Genomic DNA, 19,598 nt, shown 5'->3' on the forward strand with positions numbered 1-19,598 from the left:
ATCTATGTATAATCTACTTATACTGACTAGGGAAAGTAAATAGTAAAACTGAGCGGCTCTTTGTGTAAAGATCCCTTTTAGGATAAAATAAGTACATAATAATCTCTAAGGGGTCGTTTGATAGGAGGTATTAGAAAAAACAATGCAAGCATTAGCTCTATGCATTACTAATACCTTGCTTGGTACATTTTTTCAACATGCGTATAACTAATACTTATATTAGTTATACATCATACTTGGTACTATCCTATGCATTAATAATTCATAGAAAACCATGACATTAGTAATACCAAGGCTATTAATGCATGCATTAGTATGTTTAAAGACAAAATTGTCCTTAAAGTCCTTTAAAGCTAAAGAATATGGAGGACATTTTTGTAAACAACTATTTTTCTTAAAAATTATGTAATACATTATAATTTTAATACACCACACCAAACAATAGATAAGAAATAATATATGTACAACTAATGCTTGCATTACTAACGCATACATTACTAATCCATGCATTATTAATACACCTTATTCCGCATTATTCTTATACATCCTACCCAACCACCCCTAAATATCATGAAAGCATCCATGAGAATGGCTGTAAGTGCACTTGCCCCATCATTATAAGGTGAATCCGACTCGTTATCTATAACCGCTTGATTTCCAACCCGACTCGACCCGAATCAACGGCCATACATCGGCTAAAACCCTAAACCCTGCTCCAACTCTACACTTTGGGGAAAAAAGCAATATAATCCTCAGCTCTTTTCTGATTTGGGTTTCTGAAAATACAATTAGGTTAAAAAGAGAATGGAGCAAAGATTAGCAAATACATGGCGAATGACAGTGAATGAGAAAAAGTTCATAGAATCTGCATTGGAATCTGAACTGAGAATAGACGGTCGCCGTCCCTTTGATTATCGGAGGCTTACAATCAAGTTCGGTAGGTAAGAATCTGGAATTCAATATCGTTTTTTACCTTGACTTTTAGAATAAAAAAAAACTATGCTTTAATCCAAAATCAGTCTATATGAATCCTGTACATTAAGAGAATTTGCTTTAGTTCATCAAATTGTACTCTAGCCATTAAGCTGCTGTAAATATGTACCTTTGCTGGTGGGAGGTATTCTTTTGTAGAATTAGTCAGGTGCGCACCAGCTGGCCCTACACCACAGTTAAATGTTTATTTTTTTTGTTGCTTTAATCCAAAGGACTTTTTTTTGTGGAATTAGTTAGGTGCGGGCAAGCTGGCACATTTTTTTTTGTTGCTTTAATCCAAAATTAGTTGAAGTTGGCTATTTGAATCCTCTATACTAAGAGGATTTGCTGTATTTCATCAATTTTTACTCTAGCCATTAAGCTAAATATACACATATAAATTGCTCTGTTGATGTTCCTAGTGGGAGGTAGCAGGTATCACATAGAATTAGTTAGGTGCCGCTAGCTGCCCGGGATACTGCTGTTAAAAAAATTGCTTTAATCCAATATCAGTTGAAGTAGGGTTATGAATCCTCTATATTAAGTTGTAGTTCGTCAAGTTTTACTCTAGCCATTAAGCTATAGTAACCGTCCTTTATTCGACTAGGGAATTGCTTTTTTGAGGTACCTTGCTGGTGGGAGGTAGCCGGTATTCCGTAGAGTTAGTTGAGGTACACACAAGCTAGCCCGGACACATGTGGAATTTGAGATGGATACTGGACATAGTATGTGGAGGTATTGAAACAGAAACTATCAGTGAGTGTAGTCTTCTGTTTGTTTGGTTGTCACTTTGTAACACATTTGGAAAGATAGAACTTTAATGTTAGGGAAGAAGACTCCATACGGATATATCTATCACAGTTGTAGGTTTTATGTTATGGGCTACATTTGAAACTTTCAACCTCTCTTATCATAAGTTACGTTCATTTCAAATGATTTGACTAATCCCATGGATTAAAGTTCTTTCCTTCCCTAATTGTTATTTGTTGTACCTCACAGTGTCACGCTTCCAGTATAACTTTTATATCGCACATGTTTGGCATATTATGGTATAAGGAGAAAGATTTAGCTACGTATGCTTGTGCGATTCATATAAGAACTTGTGTTATAAGTGCCAAGAGTTATTGATTTGCAGAGAAGATGGTTCGTCGGAAGTTCAGCTGGGGCAAACTCATGTTATGGGCTTTGTTACGTCGCAACTAGTGCAACCTTATCGAGATCGACCAAACGAAGGAACCCTTTCAGTATTTACTGAATTTTCCCCAATGGCTGATCCTTCATTTGAGGCAGGTCGTCCTTCAGAGTATGCTGTTGAGCTGGGTCGCATAATTGACAGAGGGTTAAGGTAACATTTCCTTTACTATTCTTTCCAAGAAGCATATGTCTTCCTTCGACAAGAGAATGTTACGCATCGAGAAATATATTATCAGATATATATGGTCTTTTTAAATAAACTAGAAGATGTATATTTTACAAGAAAAAGGTTTTACTATCCCATGGAGAGATATAGTATTTCTTTGTCTCGCGGTTGAGAAGTGCTTATAACTTTTAAGCACTGCTGCTTCTTTTCCATTGTAGTAGTACTTGTTTGCTTTTTGAATTTTTGCATTAGATCTTTTTGAAGGTATCTTGTATTGTTATTTGTCTGTAGAAAGCGGACAATAAAGCTCACTTGCTTTGTTTTGCTGAGATAAGTACATAATTTGAAGAAAAGACATTGCTGTCTTTGGTTAAGTCTTCTTTTATGCTGATGCCTAAATGCAGGGAAAGCAGAGCTGTGGACACTGAATCACTCTGTGTTGTGGCTGGGAAGTGGGTTTGGTCAATTCGTATTGATCTCCATATTTTGGACAATGGAGGGTGAGTTGCAGTGGTTTATAATTGGGCCCAGTTAAGTGCCCATCTACGTCTCCATCTGAAGTTATGAAACTAATTATGTGATTTCTACAAGTGCAGTAATCTTGTTGATGCTGCCAATGTTGCTGCTTTAGCTGCTCTTTTGACATTTCGGAGGCCTGAATGTACACTAGGAGGAGATGACAGGCAGGAAGTGATACTGCATCCGCCCGAGGTCCCCTTTCTTGCTTATTTCCCTCAAAAATTTTTGAGGTTGCATTAAGTAATATTTCTTTGGACATAATCATCCATTAAACCAATTCTTCAAAAGAAAAAGTTTTGTCAAACAACTACCTTAGAGTCGTACATTTCCCTATATGTTCTTCCTTTATTGAGATTTCCTATCTGAGCGCTTGCCTTTGTCATGTTTAATAATATCATTCTGTTATGTTATAAAGATAATCATAGTTACTTACCATTTCAAATAAATAAATAATAATAATCATGGTGTCTTAATTATTGCCCCCCCCCCCCCCACCCACACACACATACAAATAAATAAATAAATATATATTATGGTGTGTGCTATGGTTTTCTTTATTAGCTTGTCGAAATTTGGAAGCTCTTAGTTCTGAAATAGTTTCTGCATTTTTTATTTTAATTGTTTTTCTAGTTTTTGCTTTAGCCTTCACCTACTCCTCCTGCCTTTTTATGTTACTCGTCCAGAGTATTTCACTGACTTATACATTATTCAATATCTGCTTGTAATGGGAAATGTTCTATTTTGTTGCTATTACTTGATGTGTTTGAAATGTTTGTTAGAAAATGTTACATGTTGAGTTATTTGAGTGCTTCTTGAATTTTGGCAGGTGAGGGAGCCACTTCCTTTGATTATACACCATTTACCTATAGCAGTAACTTTTGCATTTATTGGAGACGAGAATTTGGTATGCAACTGTTAAAATTTCCTCTTTTAATTGTTTTATGCTGTTTAATTGCATGGTATTAAAAAATCAAATGCAAACTTCTTCTAATCTAACTAGTATTGGTAGGTTATAGATCCAACACATCATGAAGAAGCTGTTATGGGAGGAAGAATGTCCGTCACCCTGAACACAAATGGCGAAGTCTGTGCATTTCAAAAGCCTGGAGGACAGGGTACCATGCAAAGTGTTGTCATGCAGTGTCTACGCATAGCCTCAGTGAAGGCCGGGGATATAACTAGCAAAATTAAAACCGCTGTAAGTATATGGTAGTGCAGACTAACTTTCAAGTGCTACTGGAGTCGGGTTCTGTAATCTTCATGCCCTTTCTGCTGAATGATGACTGATTTTTTAAATCCGTCGCCCCTTTCTTTTCCCAATTAGAGCTGCTATTGGTCTATCTTTCTGCTTTGCCCTTGCCACTACCATGTGCCACTTCATTTTCTCTGAGACTATCAAGAACTTACACTTAAATTGGTGAAAACATCTTTGTTATAATTTACTATATTTTGGTTTATTTGGAATTGCATAAATTTGGCTTTGGATTTGGATGAAAGCTTTGTGAAGAAGAAGGCAATTCAATCTTGTTTCTCTTTTTGTTTATTCTTTTATTTTTTCTGAAATTGAGTCAAAAAATAAAAAATATTCAAGTTAGTATTATCATGAATGGCGAAAGTATGATTTATTTTGTTACATGTTGGATTAGATTGATGCCTAATAGGTTGGAATGTATTCTTTTTGTAGGTTGAATCTTACAACACAGAGAGAGCTCTCAAAATGGTCAAGCGACATGCAAATATTAATGCAGTTGATGTCAATGAACCAGGTCAAAAGGTACATGGAGGCTTTTTCATTAGCCAAATGTATGTGTAGAACCCATTGTATTGACTGATTAGAGTCATTACCCTTAGACATATAAGGGTAGTGAAGATAAGTTAAAATGGTTTATCTTTTGAAATCAAGTTCCATTCTCACCAAAATCTGAAAAATGGGGTATATTGCTAGGAAAAGAAATCACAATTCTATCAAATCGTAAGTAATTGTATTTGCCAGTAAATTGTTAGAAAGTATGTGTTTCATTACAATGTTCAGTCTTTAGCTGAAGCAAACTTAATTTTCAGCAGTTAGAATTTTGACTAAGATTTTTCAGTCAACTGAATTTCAGTCTTAAGACTTCAGTGTTCTGTTTTCTTATTTCCATCTCCTTACTGATAAGGCTAAGCAAATCTTGGAGGGGAAAAAAATAAAATCAGAAGAGTGCAGTGTTAGTCAGAGCGATGACATGGATGTCGAGCAAGGTAGAATCAAGAAGAGGAGTGATAAGAACCAGAGTTTCACAGGCGGGCCCTCCAGTTGGTAAATCTTGGTCCTGTCTTATTCCGAGTTTGTTTACCAGAAAATTATTCATATGCGGTGCAATTAATGCATATATAAGTTGCCAAAGTGCCCTGGGCTGCTGTCTTTGGGCTAAGAGGTTTACTTTTTACATGCACAAGTGTAATCTAGCATGGAAACCCAAAGCTATCATTCAGAGAAGCAGTTCGTATATTCTTGCTTTGAAAGAACTAATGCATATCTCCATCTTAAAATGCACATATAAACTTGTTTGGACACGTTAATAGTTGATTTTGCTAACTCACTGCAAAAATTTCCTTTCTCTTGCTTAGGGATCCATATTCAGAAGGTGTTAACACAGATGAATTGAAAGCTAATCTTGCTTCTCGTGGTGAGTTTTATGATTTAATTTCAAGTGTAAGCTTGGAGTTCCTTGTGTGCTATGATTGTTCTCTGACTTAACATACTGCAAACAGGGCTTAATGTGAATTACTAAATGAGTCTTTATGGATATTGATAATCTGAACTGTGTATAGTTTTTGGATAATTCATGTATTCTTTGTATGCATGGTTTATTATACATTTGTTAAAGATTCAAAAACTTTGCTAATCTCATAACATGGAGAGACTTTATTTCTGTGGGATTGTTCAGCTTCACTTGTCAAAGGAAATTTAGAAATTATACAAGGACTATCACACAATTTTTAATTTAATCTAAGTGCTTACAAATAGAATGTCAGTCTGATACGTCTCTTAATTTGCGGATAAGGAAAACTATCTTTGTTCTAGCGGTAAGAGAGCAACACATGATGTGTTTGTTAGGCGCACATCACAGGTTCGAACCCTCACGCAAGCAAAAGCTTGGTATTTAAGTAGAGAAGGGTAGAGCGGCAGGCTCATTATCCACCGAGTTTCGAACTGTGAGCTACGGTCTTAGGAATTTCTCGGTTATCCAAAAAACTCTATGTGGCATGAAAACAATGTTAGATAGGAAGATATGAAATTTTATATATGTTGTCAGCTACACAAATCACATTCCATCAATTTCATGTGTCAGTTAGTACTTGCTAAAGAAATGACCCGAAGTAACAAAAAATGCTTATATTAAGCTTATAAGAAAAAGCATACATTATAAACCATAAGAATTTCAAATAATTTAACATGGCTTAACATAAAAAATTCAACATTATCAGTCAAAATATATATAAATAAAAATTGACATTATAATCAAACAATGAAAAAAAATAAAAAAATTCAACATTGTGTTACTCAGAGCTAAAGCGAAGCTCTTTGCTCTATCTAGAATTTTAAAAAACCTTCCCCTTGTCGATCATCACATCTTCCCCAATCAGCTCCTCTTTTCTTATGACCCCAACTTTTCTTGATTTCCTTACCCTTTTAATCAATATTGACCTACCCAAAGTTAGTTCCTCCAATATTTCACATTGTTTTAGCTAAGAGCTCTACTGGATAATCCCCGTCTTTCCATTAAATACAGTGCTTCGGCGTTAGTTTACAGAATAACTAAAGTCTTGTGATACAGTAACATGAGATGTAATTCAAACCATAATAGCTCGAATTTATCGCTGATCAATGGAGAACTGTTTATGCAGCAAGTGGAAAATCCGTTGACTTGAGAGAAAATAGCAGGAATTCTATAGGATGGTTTGATTTGATAGAGAGGAGAAGAACTTAGCTAACAACATTCATTTCAGTAACATCACTGGGTGGTGATGTCTCATTTTGAAACTGGCCTCAGAAGCTGCTGGCTAAATATGCAAAAGGTGGAGAAGAACGGATCTTCAGTTACATGTTTGAAAAATTCAACAACCACTTCATAAGAATAAAGATGGTACAGGGGATCGAAGATCATCTCAGGAGATTGTACATGACATTGGGTGGGAAATTGCTTACAAAATGTTAAACTTTGGAATTTAGGGTAAGAGAAGGTGATTTGTCCTTTACAGGAGTTGTTTCTATTAAAGGATGACCGTTAGGAGATGTGAAGCTGGTGAATTCATAAGAGGTAGAAGGAAACTACATCACAATTGAGAACCCTCTTAAATCTAGACTAAATACTTAAATAGATGTTTGGGAGAGATTTAAAAGTGTGTCAGTATACCTGGACTAGTAGAGTAGAGAGGTCAGTCAAGGTTCGTTGGGGGATTCTGGCAGGGAGGGTGGCCATTTACGATTTTGATGCCTGGAATTTGAAAATCAAGGCATTTGACAGCACAGTGACGTGTATTGTCTTGAAATTGATCTTCTAATCAATCTTGTGATATGTTTCAAATAAACAAGGAGGTTATGCGTCTGGTGTTGACTATTTCTCTTTTTAGCACCTAATTATTGTCTGAATGTAATTATTTTGAAGGATACATCTTTCAATTCTTTGTCCCTGTATGGTTGACCCAAATTTTAGATTTGTCATTCTATGTTCCTGATCTTTGAACATGAAAATGGGTACCACTAGAACATGAAAATTGTGTCAATGTTTGATCATTCTCTCTTGAAACAAGTATGAAAAATTGGGAATAAGCTGGCTTGATATATTGATGATTATATTTTATAGGTTCAGCAGCAGTACCTATGAAGCTAGACAATTTAGGTGATGATATTACAGAAGAAAGAAAATCAGATGAACCACTTTCAGATGTTAGTCCAGTATCATCATTGACTGAGTCGGCTGGAAAAGAAATGGCAACAAGCAGAGAGAAGACTTTACAAGATGCTGTTAAGCCTAAAAACAGACGGCGAAAGAAGAAATTGTCTAATTCTGCAGTTTAGAGAATGCATGTATCTGTCTTTTTAAGGTACGTGGTTGGTGTATGGTGTTTTTGGTGTTGCAGTTTCTGATTTGATGGGACTTTCATGGTGGTTCTGGTTAAATCTTTCTTTCACAGCTCCCATTAAATCTAACCTTCAAAGTTTGTTAAATATTTGACGGAGATTAAAAGTGCTCACTTTTTCCAATTTTTTTTTTACAAGGACTAAAACTGCTCAAGAGTACCATATATAAGGGAATATTTTAAACCTACTTCCGAACATAAGAGACCATTTTTTTTGTCATTTTCTCGCATTAAGCTGGGGGAAGTTTATATTGTAGACAACTTGGATGCCAATACACATTGCTGTATCACCATTCGGTTATATCTGTTTTACGAAATAAGATACAGCTAACTACATTCATTGTCTTCTCTCAGATTGAAATTTTCTGCCTGGCATTAGTAAATTCTGTGTCTAATTGCAAAGTTGGAGCAGCACATGGAAGTTCTTGATAGTAGCAGCTAAAACTTTGTCCTCAAATTGAAGATCCTGAGTTGAAGGCATTCCCATCGATGTTCGATGTGAATGGAGGATTAAAGAATGCTGGATTTTGTAAAGTATCCTAGCTTGAGTTCCAATTACTTGATTGTATCCAGAGCTTGTGGCATCCCCGCTTTGGATCTTGATTTGAACCTCGTTCTTGGATATGAACTACGTCGCGAAGGAAGACTTAGAATGCTTTGTTCTTTAGAGTTTTCTCTAGCTTCTCTTTAGCTTTTTATATGTTCTTTGACCATGTAGAAGATTTCTATTTATAGTTGTAGAGCAAAGACAATCATTCTTCTGGATTTGAGGCTCTCTTGAGTCACTCAGGTAACTAAACTATTTATGCAGCAATTGTATTTGATTGACCTAAGCATGTCATTTCAACCCTCGGAAGGTACTGATATATACTTATAGTATGTTTGGCCCAACCTGGAAAACTCAGCTTATTTTGAGAATTGTTATGGAACAATAGAAAATAAAAACTCAGCTTATTTTGAGAATTGTTATGGAACAATAGAAAATAAAGTAAAACAAGAGGAAGCTAGAGGGAGATAATTAATAAATTTTTCTTGATTGATTACATTCTTCAAGTTTTTGGGCCTATTTATAGGCACTTTTGCATGAAAGGATTTGGCCACTTGTTGAAAGTCTTGACAATTGTTGAAAAGGCTTTGCCACTTGTTGAAAGTCTTGACACTTGTTGAACTACCTTGTCACTTGTTGAAGGCCATGCCATGGTCATAATTTGCTCCCAAGTAATTTCATAATACGTGGACATTTACACTTAATATTATTAATAACACTCCCCTTTGAATGTTCATTAATAGATAATGTGACTCGTTAAAAACCTTACTAGGAAAAACCCAGTGAAAAAAAAATTCTAGTGAAGGAAAAAGAGTACATATTTAATAATACGCTTTTTGGTTGCCTTGTTAAAAACCTTGCAAGGAAAACCCAATGGACAAAATCTTGTAAGGGAAAAAGAGTACAACGCGTATTAACTCCTCCCTGATGATAGCATCAATTCACATATTTGAGCATTCACATCCCAATCTTGTATGCTAGCTTCTTGAAGGTTGACACTGGTAGAGATTTGATGGATAAATCAGCCATATTATCACTTGAACGAATCTGTTGCACATCGACATCACCATTCTTTTGAAGATCGTGTGTGAAAAATAACTTTGGTGAAATATGTTTTGTCCTATCTCCTTTTATGAAGCCTCATTTCAATTGGGCTATGCATGCTGCATTATCTTCATACAAAATCGTGGGTAGTTTGTCACACTTCAAACCACATTTTTTACGAATAAGATGTATTATAAACCTCAACCACACACATTCTTGACTTGCTTCATGAATAACAATTATCTCTGCATGATTAGATGAAGTAGCCACGATTGATTGCTTAGCCAATCACCAAGATATGGTAGTGCCTCCACATGTAAACACATAGCATGTTTGAGATCGAGCCTTGTGTGAGTTAGATAAATACCCATCATCGGCATAACCAACAAGATCGGGACTGCATTCATTGCCATAAAATAAGCCCATATCGGTAGTCCCTTTTAGATATCGCAATATGTGTTTGATTCCATTCCAATGTCTCCTTGTAGGAGCAGAGCTATATCTTGCTAAGACATTAACTGAAAAAGTTATGTCAGGCCTTGTAGTGTTAGCAAGATACATTAGTGCACCAATTGTACTAAGATATGGTACTTCAAGACCAAGAAGCTCTTCATTCTCTTCTTGAGGTCGAAACAGATCCTTATTCACATTAAGTGATCGAACCACCATCGAAGTACTTAATAGATGTGCTCCATCCATGTAAAACCGTTTCAATACCTTTTATGTGTAGGTAGATTGATGAACAAAAATCCCGTTTGCCAAATGTTTAATTTGCAAACTGAGACATAACTTTTGTCTTTCCGAGATCTTTCATCTCGAATTCTTTCTTCAAATAATCAAATGCCTTTTGGAGTTCTGTAAGAGTTCCAATAAGGTTTATGTCATCAACATATACAGCAAGTACAACAAAGTCCGATGTTGTTTTCTTTATAAAAAGACATGGATAAATGGCATCATTTATATAACCTTCATTTAATAAATACTCATTAGGGCGGTTATACCACATTCTTCCTGATTTCTTTAGACCATACAAAAATCTTTGCAATTTGATTGAAAATATTTTCTCGGGACTTTGAATTATGTGCGTCATGCATTTTAAATTCCTCGGGAATTTTTATGTATATCTCATTATCAAGTGAGCCATAAAGGTAGGCAATAACCACATCCATTAAATGCATGTCAAGCTTTTCAAGGACAACAAAACTAATGAGATAGCTACATGTTATTGCATCCATAACAGGTTATGTCTCTTCATAATCGACACCGGGCCTTTGTGAAAAATCTTGTGCAACAAGGCGTGCCTTATATCTTTGTACCTCATTTTTGTCATTTCTTTTACGTACAAAGACTCATTTATAGCCAACAGGCTTAACACCTTTAGGTGTTTGGACTACAGACCCAAAAACTTCACGTTTCGCAAGTGAATCCATCTCAGATTGGATTACTTCTTGCCATTTTGGCCAATCACATCTTTGTCAACATTCTCCAACAGATTGAGGTTCAAGATCCTCACTATCTTGCATAATGCTAGATGCAACATTATATGTAAAGACATAATCCACTACTATATCCAATCGATTCAAATTCGTCTCAATATCGATTGGGTTTATTGACAGTTCCTTATTTTCTTGAGTCTCAGGGTCATTGATTTTCTCATGAATCTCACAGTTGGTTAAATCATGGGTTTCTTTATGAGACTCATTCGTAGTGACATCTTGATCATTTATTTTCCTTTTTCTAGGATTTCGATCCTTAGAACCCAATGGTCTGCCACGTTTTAGGAGTGCTTTTGAATCATTAGCTATGAACTAGAAGATTGTCCAACAGGGAGATCAATACGAATTGGAACATTCTCTGCAATGATATGTGATTTCGTTATCCTTTTCAGATCCGTAAATGCATCTGGCATTTGATTTGCTATTTTCTGCAAATGAATAGTCTTTTGCACCTCTTTTTTACAAATAAAGGCACGTGGATCAAGATGAGATAATGATGGATTTTCCCACAAAATTTCTCGTTTGGTTTCACCATTTTCTCCCCCTAATTTGGGAAAAAATATCTCATCGAATCAATAATCTGCAAATCGAGCAGTGAACAAATCTCCCATTAATGTTTCAAGGTAGCGAATAATGGAGGGTGACTCAAACCCAACATATATTCCTAACCTTCTTTCGGGATCCATTTTGGTGCAATATGGCTGTGATATAGGCACATATACTGCACATCCAAAAATTCTTAAATGGTATATATTATGTTCATGATCCAAAACTAATTGCACCGGAAAATATTTATGATAATTTGTCGGTCTGAGACGAACTAGCATTGTTGCATGCAAAATGGCATGACCCCAAATAGAAGTGGGTAACCTTATTTTCATGAGTAACGATCTTGCTATCAATTTTAGACGTTTAATCAAGAACTCTGCAAGTCCATTTTGAGTCTGAACATGAGCTACAGGATGTTCCCACTTTTATCCCAATTGATAAGCAATGATCATTAAATACTTGGGATGAAAACTCTGCAACATTATCAAGTCTAATAGACTTAATTGGATTATCGGAGAATTGTGTCCGTAATCGAATTATTTGTGTCATTAATTTTGTAAATGCCAGGTTGTGAGATGACAATAGGCACATATGAGACCATCTAGAAGATTCATTTGTTAAGACCATAAAATATCTAAACGGCCCACTAGGTAGGTGAATAGGTCCACAAATATCCCCTTGTATACGTTCCAAAAACGCAGGGGACTCAATCCCAACCTTTGTTGGTGATGGTCTAATGATTAACTTGCCTTGATAACAAAAAGTGTAAGAAAATTCATTATTTAAAAGGATCTTTAAATTCTTTAATAGATGCCCATTTGAGTTCTCTATAATTCATCTCATCATAATTGATCCAGGATATCCTAATCGATCATACCAAAGTACAAAAGTGTGGGGATCAATAATCTTTTGGTTTACGATAGAATGTGCCTCAATTGCACTAATTCTTGTCCAATACAGGCCACAAGATAAATATGGGAACTTCTCAATAACCCTTTTCTGGCCAGAGACATTCTTGGTAACGATGAGATATTCAAGATTATTCTCATATATTGTCTCAACATGATATTCATTTCGGTGGATATCTTTAAAACTTAACAAGTTCATCTTGGACTTGGAGGAGAACATTGCATTATCTATGACAAGTATTGTTTTCTTAAGCAGAGTTATAGTAGCTCTTTCAGAGCCTTCAGTTAGATTACTACTACCAGAAATTGTAGTAACATATGCCTTGCACATACTTAAATGAGAGAAATATTTCTTCTCTTTGAATATTGTATGTGTTATACATGAATCAATTAAACAAATATCTCTACAATTAAACTTTGATCCAAGTTTGCTTTGTGAGGTATCCATATTTTCTTCCCATGATTTGACATACAAAAAAAATATATGAATAAACATTAGTATTTTTAGAGAAAAGAGGGAAAAGAAACAAAGTTAAATTAATGATTCAATAATGACCTTTTAATGCAATTTCGAGCAACTCTGATTATGATACTAATTGATAATAATAATTACTACTCATGTAAAGAACTATGATTACATGATATTTATTCACTAGCTACGAAAATAAAAACCAAACTACTCAATCATCTTTAACCACTGATCCATTACCGATCAAGTGGTCTATTTTTCCATCAGGGTGCTCAAAGAAGTCTGCCACATCCAAGTGGGTGATATCAAATTAATTGTTAGAGACAAAATTGGCTTCTGGGCCTTTATTCTTTAGAGATACTTGATAAAGCTCAACCAAATATTTTGGTGTACGACAAATATTTGCACAATGCCCTTTTCCACCGCAACGATAGTATTCAGTTTCCAAACCCATTGCCTTTGGATTTTCACTTTTTCCTTTCCACTTTTGGTGGTTATTTTTCTTTGGGGGATGATTAACACCAGAAAAATTTCTTCCTTGGCTACGACCACGGCCACGACCACGACTACGAACATGGCCATGACCTTTTCCATGCTTAGTATGATGGGAATATACCTCATCCACTTCAGGCAATGGTGTAGACCCAGTGGGTCGATTATCGTAATTTCTTATGAGCAAGTCATTATATCGTTCAGCCACAAGGATAAGAGAAATCAACTGAGAGTACTTCTTGAAATATTTTTTTCTGTACTGCTGTTGTCGGACCATATTAGAGGCATGAAACATTGTGAACGTTTTTTCAAGTATATCATAGTAAGTGATACTGTCTTCACAGAGTTTCAATTTAGAAGTAATTCTGAACATCATAGAATTATATTCAGAAACAGACTTAGAGTCTTGGAGCCTTATATGAGCCCAATCATATCATGCTTGTGGAAGCGTGACCAACTTTAAGTTGTCATATCTTTCCTTTAAGATATTCCACAAAACAAGTGGATCTTTGACTGTGAGATATTCTATTTCAACCTTTCATCAAGGTGATGGCGCAAGAAAATCAAGGCCTTAGCACAGTCCTGGGTAGATGCTTTATTTTTATCTTTAATGGTGTCTCCAAGACCCGTTGCATCTAAATGGATTTCAACATCCAACACCCATGACATATAGTTCTTGCCCGAAATTTCAAGGGCAATTAACTTTCTTTTTATAATATCAGTCATAATTAAAAGAGGAGAAAAATTATACCTTAGTTTTCTCAAAGAGCTTCTTGAGACGGTAGAGTCTCGTGCTGATAACGTATTATAGAATAATAGAAAATAAAGTAAAACAATGGGAATTTAGAGGGAGGTAATTAATAATTTTTTCTTGATTGATTACATTCTTTAAGTTTTTGGGCCTATTTATATGCACTTTTGCATGAAAGGATTTGGCCACTTGTCCAAGATCTTGACACTTGTTGAAAAGGCTTTGCCACTTGTTAAAAGTCTTGCTACTTGTTGAAAAGGCTTTCCCACTTGTTGAAAGTCTTGACACTTGTTGAAAGACCTTGTCATTTGTTGAAGGCCATGCCACTCGGTCATAATTTGCTCCCAAGTAATTTCATAATACATGGACATTCACACTTAATATTATTTATAACAAGAATGCTTTTTTTCAAAAGTGTTTTTTTTCAAAAGTACTTTTGGTGAAAAACAGTTTATGTTAGGCTAATTAATTTGAAAAACACTTTTATGTAGCAATTAGCATTCGGCCAAGCTTTTAAAAGGCGATTCTAAGTGTATTTTTCTCAAAAGTGCTTCTCAGAAAAGTGCTCATGGGAAGAAGCTACTTTTTTCTGCTTTTCCAAAACTGCTTCTGCTTCTTCTTAAAAATACTTTTTTTCGTCTAAAAGCTTGGCCAAACACTTCAACTTTGAAAAAAAGAAAAAAAGTATTTTAGCTCGGAGAAGCTTGGCCAAACAGTCTATTAGACTTGGCAAAATTTACGAGTTGCGACATTTGATTCTCACCTTTCCTATGCCAGTACAGAGTTAATGTAGACAATTGTGTATCTGATATCCAATTATTTAAAGACATACAAACTCAACATTGATGGAGCAGCATACCCAATATCCCGAGTAGGGGGGATTGGGGGGGGGAATAATTAGGAACAACATGGGTGACTGGGTTATGGGCTACATGAGAGGCCTACCACATACCAAATTCAAGCCCTATGGCAAGGGCTAACACTAGCACTCTAGCACAAGCTCACACCACTTTAAATCTCCACTGACTCAGAACAGGTTATCAGAATGATAAAGGAAGGTAATTTACATTTTAACTCCATTATTCATGAATGCAGGTTCTTGATGGAGCAGCTGGGAAATCCAGTGCTAGAGCATGAGTTTAGAGAACAAAACTAGGTGGCGGACCTCCTTGCAAAGGAAGGAGAAGAGAAAAATACTTTTGATAGGACAGAAGTTTTGGCAGTTCCTCCGGCGTTTCTAAACAACACACTGTGGGCAGACATCCTAGGAACTGTATTTGTCCGTATTGTAAGGATAAATATTTGTGCAGAACAAGATATTAGTAACGAAACAATAGGGAGCATCACCTCCCAAACAATGTTATAACTATTTTTGATATGTATATATAACTATCCAGTTCACCAAAAAAAGGCTTATCTGCTCTTTGTGCCTATTGCTCTTATTTCCTCTTTTGTAGAAATGTCAAAGTCCAATTGAAACTTCAAATGGCAAGTGCAAAATACACAAATCATTGTGTAAGAAATATTGTTCCTTCAATTATCTTTGAATGTTGAAAGGTCCTAACAAAACAACGAGGATATATTCTTATGGTTGATATATGCCTTTTTTCATTTTCTTGAGCCGAGGGTCTTTCAGAAACAACCTCTCTACTCCTAGGGTAGAAATAATGTCTGCGTATATATTACCCTCTCCAGACTTCACTTGTGAAAGTATACTAGGTTGTTGTTGATATATGCTTTTACCTAGAAGATAGGGGCAATACTTATTTGTCATACATAAACCATAAGTTAAAAAAAGTTAAATAGGCAACAATCAATTTTTTAGAGGTACTTTATGAATTAATGGCTAGAAAAAATAGAGTCAATTAGTAATTCTTTTACGGCTTTGATATTTTTAAATTCTATAATATCACTAGACCTAAGCTATATAAAGGAAATTAGGACATCACCTCACGAAATCTTTTATCAAATAAAAAAGCATTTTGAGGGTGGGCGAATAGATATTTTCTTTTTACATAAGCCCCGTTCGCCTTTGATACTTCAATAAATATTCTAAAATAAAAAATTCAACTATAACCATATTAGGCAAGTCCCGCCAATACCTATTTATAGAGTGAAATTAAAATAAAAGAGTATTTCAAGTCCTACTTGAAAGGCTCGTTTTCTTAACAAATATTTTTTTAATATTAATAATCATTTAAAAAGTTAAACTTTTTCAAATAGCATCTAGATTTACTTAACTTCATGCCTCTAAGCGCTCCTGACGATCATTAGATTTAGACTGAAAAAGGAAAAATGAAAGAATGAGCATTAGAAAAAATGGAGAATGAGCTATTACAAAACAGTAGAAATTCAGTAATAGTTCAATTATAAAACCATGAATTAAGAAATTCATTTCTCTTCAATTTGTTTCATTATCATCTCACTCATAGAGATATCTAGATTTCCCAACATAGAGGAAGTATATTTTTCTATTTACAATCACATCTCTATAACAACATCTCCATATAACAACCATTCACTATAAAAGCTAAGTTTTTTCAGAACCAATTTTTATGTTATGTTATAATATATGTTCTTTATAACAGTATTGTATACGGTCGAAATCAGGTATGCCCGATTTTCCAGGCTCAAGGGGTTGCTTTAAGCCCTCAAGTTCGAGCTCGATGGGCCAGACTCGAGCTCGAAGATAGAATGCAATGCCCGAGGATCAAAGAACACAATAAATATCAGGGCCAATCATGTCCGACTCCGAGATAATGCCATTGTAAGTTTGTTACAGAAGGACAAGATTCTCGCCACATCCGCAAGATCATGATGCAAATCCTGGAATAGGATTGTACTATTCCGTACTAGGCGGTTAGACAGCTGTACCAGTAATAGTCCTTACTGTAAATAGAAATGTACCTTATCTAGGAATCCCCTATTATATAAAGGGAAACCCAATCATTTGTAACATCATCTAATCATTTACAAAATAATATATTCTCTACTTTTTGCTCTATGCTCATCTGAATTGTCCCTTTTATCTTTACTGTCCTTGGTTTATTGTTCTTGGTTCACCTCGAGATCACTGCTGCCTACTAGCTTATCTACTGGTTTGGTCTTGCTTACTTTCTTTCATCTATATATCATTTTTCTTGATTATTAATTGGTATTGAACTAAATCACATATCTTTAAAACCACAAATCAAATTTAATTGTTACTCATATTTTCGAGGTAAACAGTTTGGCGCCCACCGTGAGGGTAAAGATAATAGTGATTGTTTCTTTACTGATTCTCATTACACACGTTATTTTTATACTTTTTCTTGTCAAGAATTTTTTATTCTCAGGCTGAAGTATGTCTAGCTCACAAAATGCACATGTTCACGACAACGAAGGCCTTGGAGAAAAAAATAACATAGGGGTCGATGTACTACCAATAAACCCTGGGGAAGTGCCAAATATGGAACTAGTTGATGTTAGCTCACACAATGCCCTAAACACAGATTTAGGCGCAGACCCTGGAGAGAGTGTACGTAGGGAAGCCCGATCTGGTGGCCAAAGAGCACAAGGAATGAGAGATGGAAGAATCAGCCTCCAAGTGATATTCAAGATGCTACAAGCTCAGCAGATCGCCATCGCTCAACTTCAAAGTCAGAATAAGACTCCGAGTGTAGCTGAATATGAAAGCACTCGGTGTGATAAACCAGCGCAAGAGAGGTCAAATGGAAATGACTCGGGGACTGACCCCACCATTATGAGAATGCTCGAAGAGCTCACCAAGAGGATCGAGTTCGGGAAAAAGAAGATTGAAGATAATGATAAAAAGGTAAAAACTTATAACTCCCGTATTGACCAAATACCGGGGGCACCTCCAGTTTTGAAAGGTTTAGATGCCAAAAAGTTCATACAAAAGCCATTCCTTCAGAGCGCGGCTCCGATGCCCATTCACAAAAAGTTTCGCATGCCCGATATACCCAAATATAATGGGACAACTGGCCCTAATGAGCATATTACTTCATACACTTGCGGGATCAAAGAAAATGACTTGAATGATGATGAAATTGAGTTAGTTTTATTGAAAAAGTTTGGAGAAACACTATCGAAAGGAGCTATGATTTGATACCACAACTTGCCTCCTAACTCTATTGATTCATTTGCTATGTTAGCAGACAGCCTTCGTGAAAGTACACGCCGGGGCCATAAAGGTGGCAACAAGGAAATCAGACGTCTTCAAGATAAAACAAAGGAACAATGAGATGTTGAGAGAGCTCATGTCTAGATTTTAGATGGAAAGAATGGAACTACCACTGGTCTTCGATGACTGGGCAGTACAAGCCTTTATGCAGGGTTTGAACGAACAGAGTTCGATATCATCTCGACAATTAAAGCAGAACTTGATCGAGTATCCAGCCGTGACATGGTCAGATGTGCATAACCATTACCAATCCAAGATTAGGGTCGAGAACGACCAGTTGGGAGCACCCTCGGTCTCAGTTCATCCTAATAGGCTGGCGGCTAAGCCCCCGAGGGATACAGACAGGGAATCAAGATTCAACAAAGAACGATATCAGCCATATGTCGATCGGAGGAACAACGGCTCAGGTCGTAACACTCATCAAAATGATCGACAAAACGATCGAGGTCAAAGTTCCCGGGGACTCATAAGTAAGAATGGGTTCGACAAACATACCGACCCTGTGGAGGCACCTCGATTGTTAGAGTATAATTTCAGTGTAGATGCATCAGGGATCATGTCAGCTATTGGAAGGATCAAGGATACCAAGTGGCCCAGGCCTATACAAACCGATCCCTCTTAAAGGAATCCAAACTTAATGTGTAAGTGTCATGGCATACATGGCCATAGAACCGAAGACTGCAGGCAACTCAGGGAGGAGGTAGCTTGGTTGTTCAATGAGGGTCACCTTCGAGAGTTTCTTAGTGATCAAGCTAAGAGTCACTTCAGGGAGAGAGATGCAAGAAACAACGAGCAGGAAGAACCACAACATGTGATCCACATGATCGTTGGAGGTGTCGATGTCCCACAAAGACCTATATTCAAACGCACCAAGGTGTCGATAACCAGAGAAAAATAGGCTCGCAGCTACATGCCCGAGGACGCCCTATCATTCTATGAAGAGGAAGCAAAAGGCATATCTCAGCTGCATAACGATGCCTTGGTAATTTCTATTCTTTTAAATAAAATTCAAGTTGAACGTGTGCTAGTGGATCCAGGTAGCTTAGCAAACATAATCAGAATGAGGGTCATAGAGCAGCTCGGCATGCAGGATCAGATTATACTTGCATCCCAGATCCTAAATGGCTTTAATATAGCAAGCGAAACAACAAAGGGGGAGATAATCTTACCAGTAAACGTAGCTG

General features: G+C 36.1%; 1 protein-coding gene across 1 annotated transcript; it reads left to right on the forward strand.

Moving 5' to 3' along the window:
* Nucleotides 1-606: 606 nt before the first annotated feature.
* LOC107832334 (exosome complex component RRP45A) lies at nt 607-8,866 on the forward strand. The gene is made up of 11 exons (XM_016660160.2): nt 607-941; nt 2,108-2,317; nt 2,737-2,832; nt 2,929-3,043; nt 3,678-3,755; nt 3,861-4,049; nt 4,536-4,625; nt 5,008-5,147; nt 5,459-5,517; nt 7,699-7,939; nt 8,330-8,866. The coding sequence occupies exons 1-10, from the start codon at nt 805-807 to the stop codon at nt 7,911-7,913; spliced, it is 1,329 nt and encodes a 442-aa protein (XP_016515646.1). The 5' UTR covers nt 607-804; the 3' UTR covers nt 7,914-7,939; nt 8,330-8,866.
* Nucleotides 8,867-19,598: the final 10,732 nt, after the last annotated feature.

Source organism: Nicotiana tabacum, chromosome 18 (assembly GCF_000715075.1).
Source record: "Nicotiana tabacum cultivar K326 chromosome 18, ASM71507v2, whole genome shotgun sequence".
NCBI lineage: Eukaryota > Viridiplantae > Streptophyta > Magnoliopsida > Solanales > Solanaceae > Nicotiana > Nicotiana tabacum.

Coding starts and splice junctions, on each gene's coding strand:
- LOC107832334 (XM_016660160.2), top strand. CDS start 805: ATGGAGCAAAGATTAGCAAATACATGGCGAATGACAGTGAATGAGAAA. Junction 3,756..3,860: donor TTATTGGAGACGAGAATTTG/GTATGCAACTGT, acceptor TAGTATTGGTAG/GTTATAGATCCAACACATCA. Junction 5,148..5,458: donor ACAGGCGGGCCCTCCAGTTG/GTAAATCTTGGT, acceptor TCTCTTGCTTAG/GGATCCATATTCAGAAGGTG.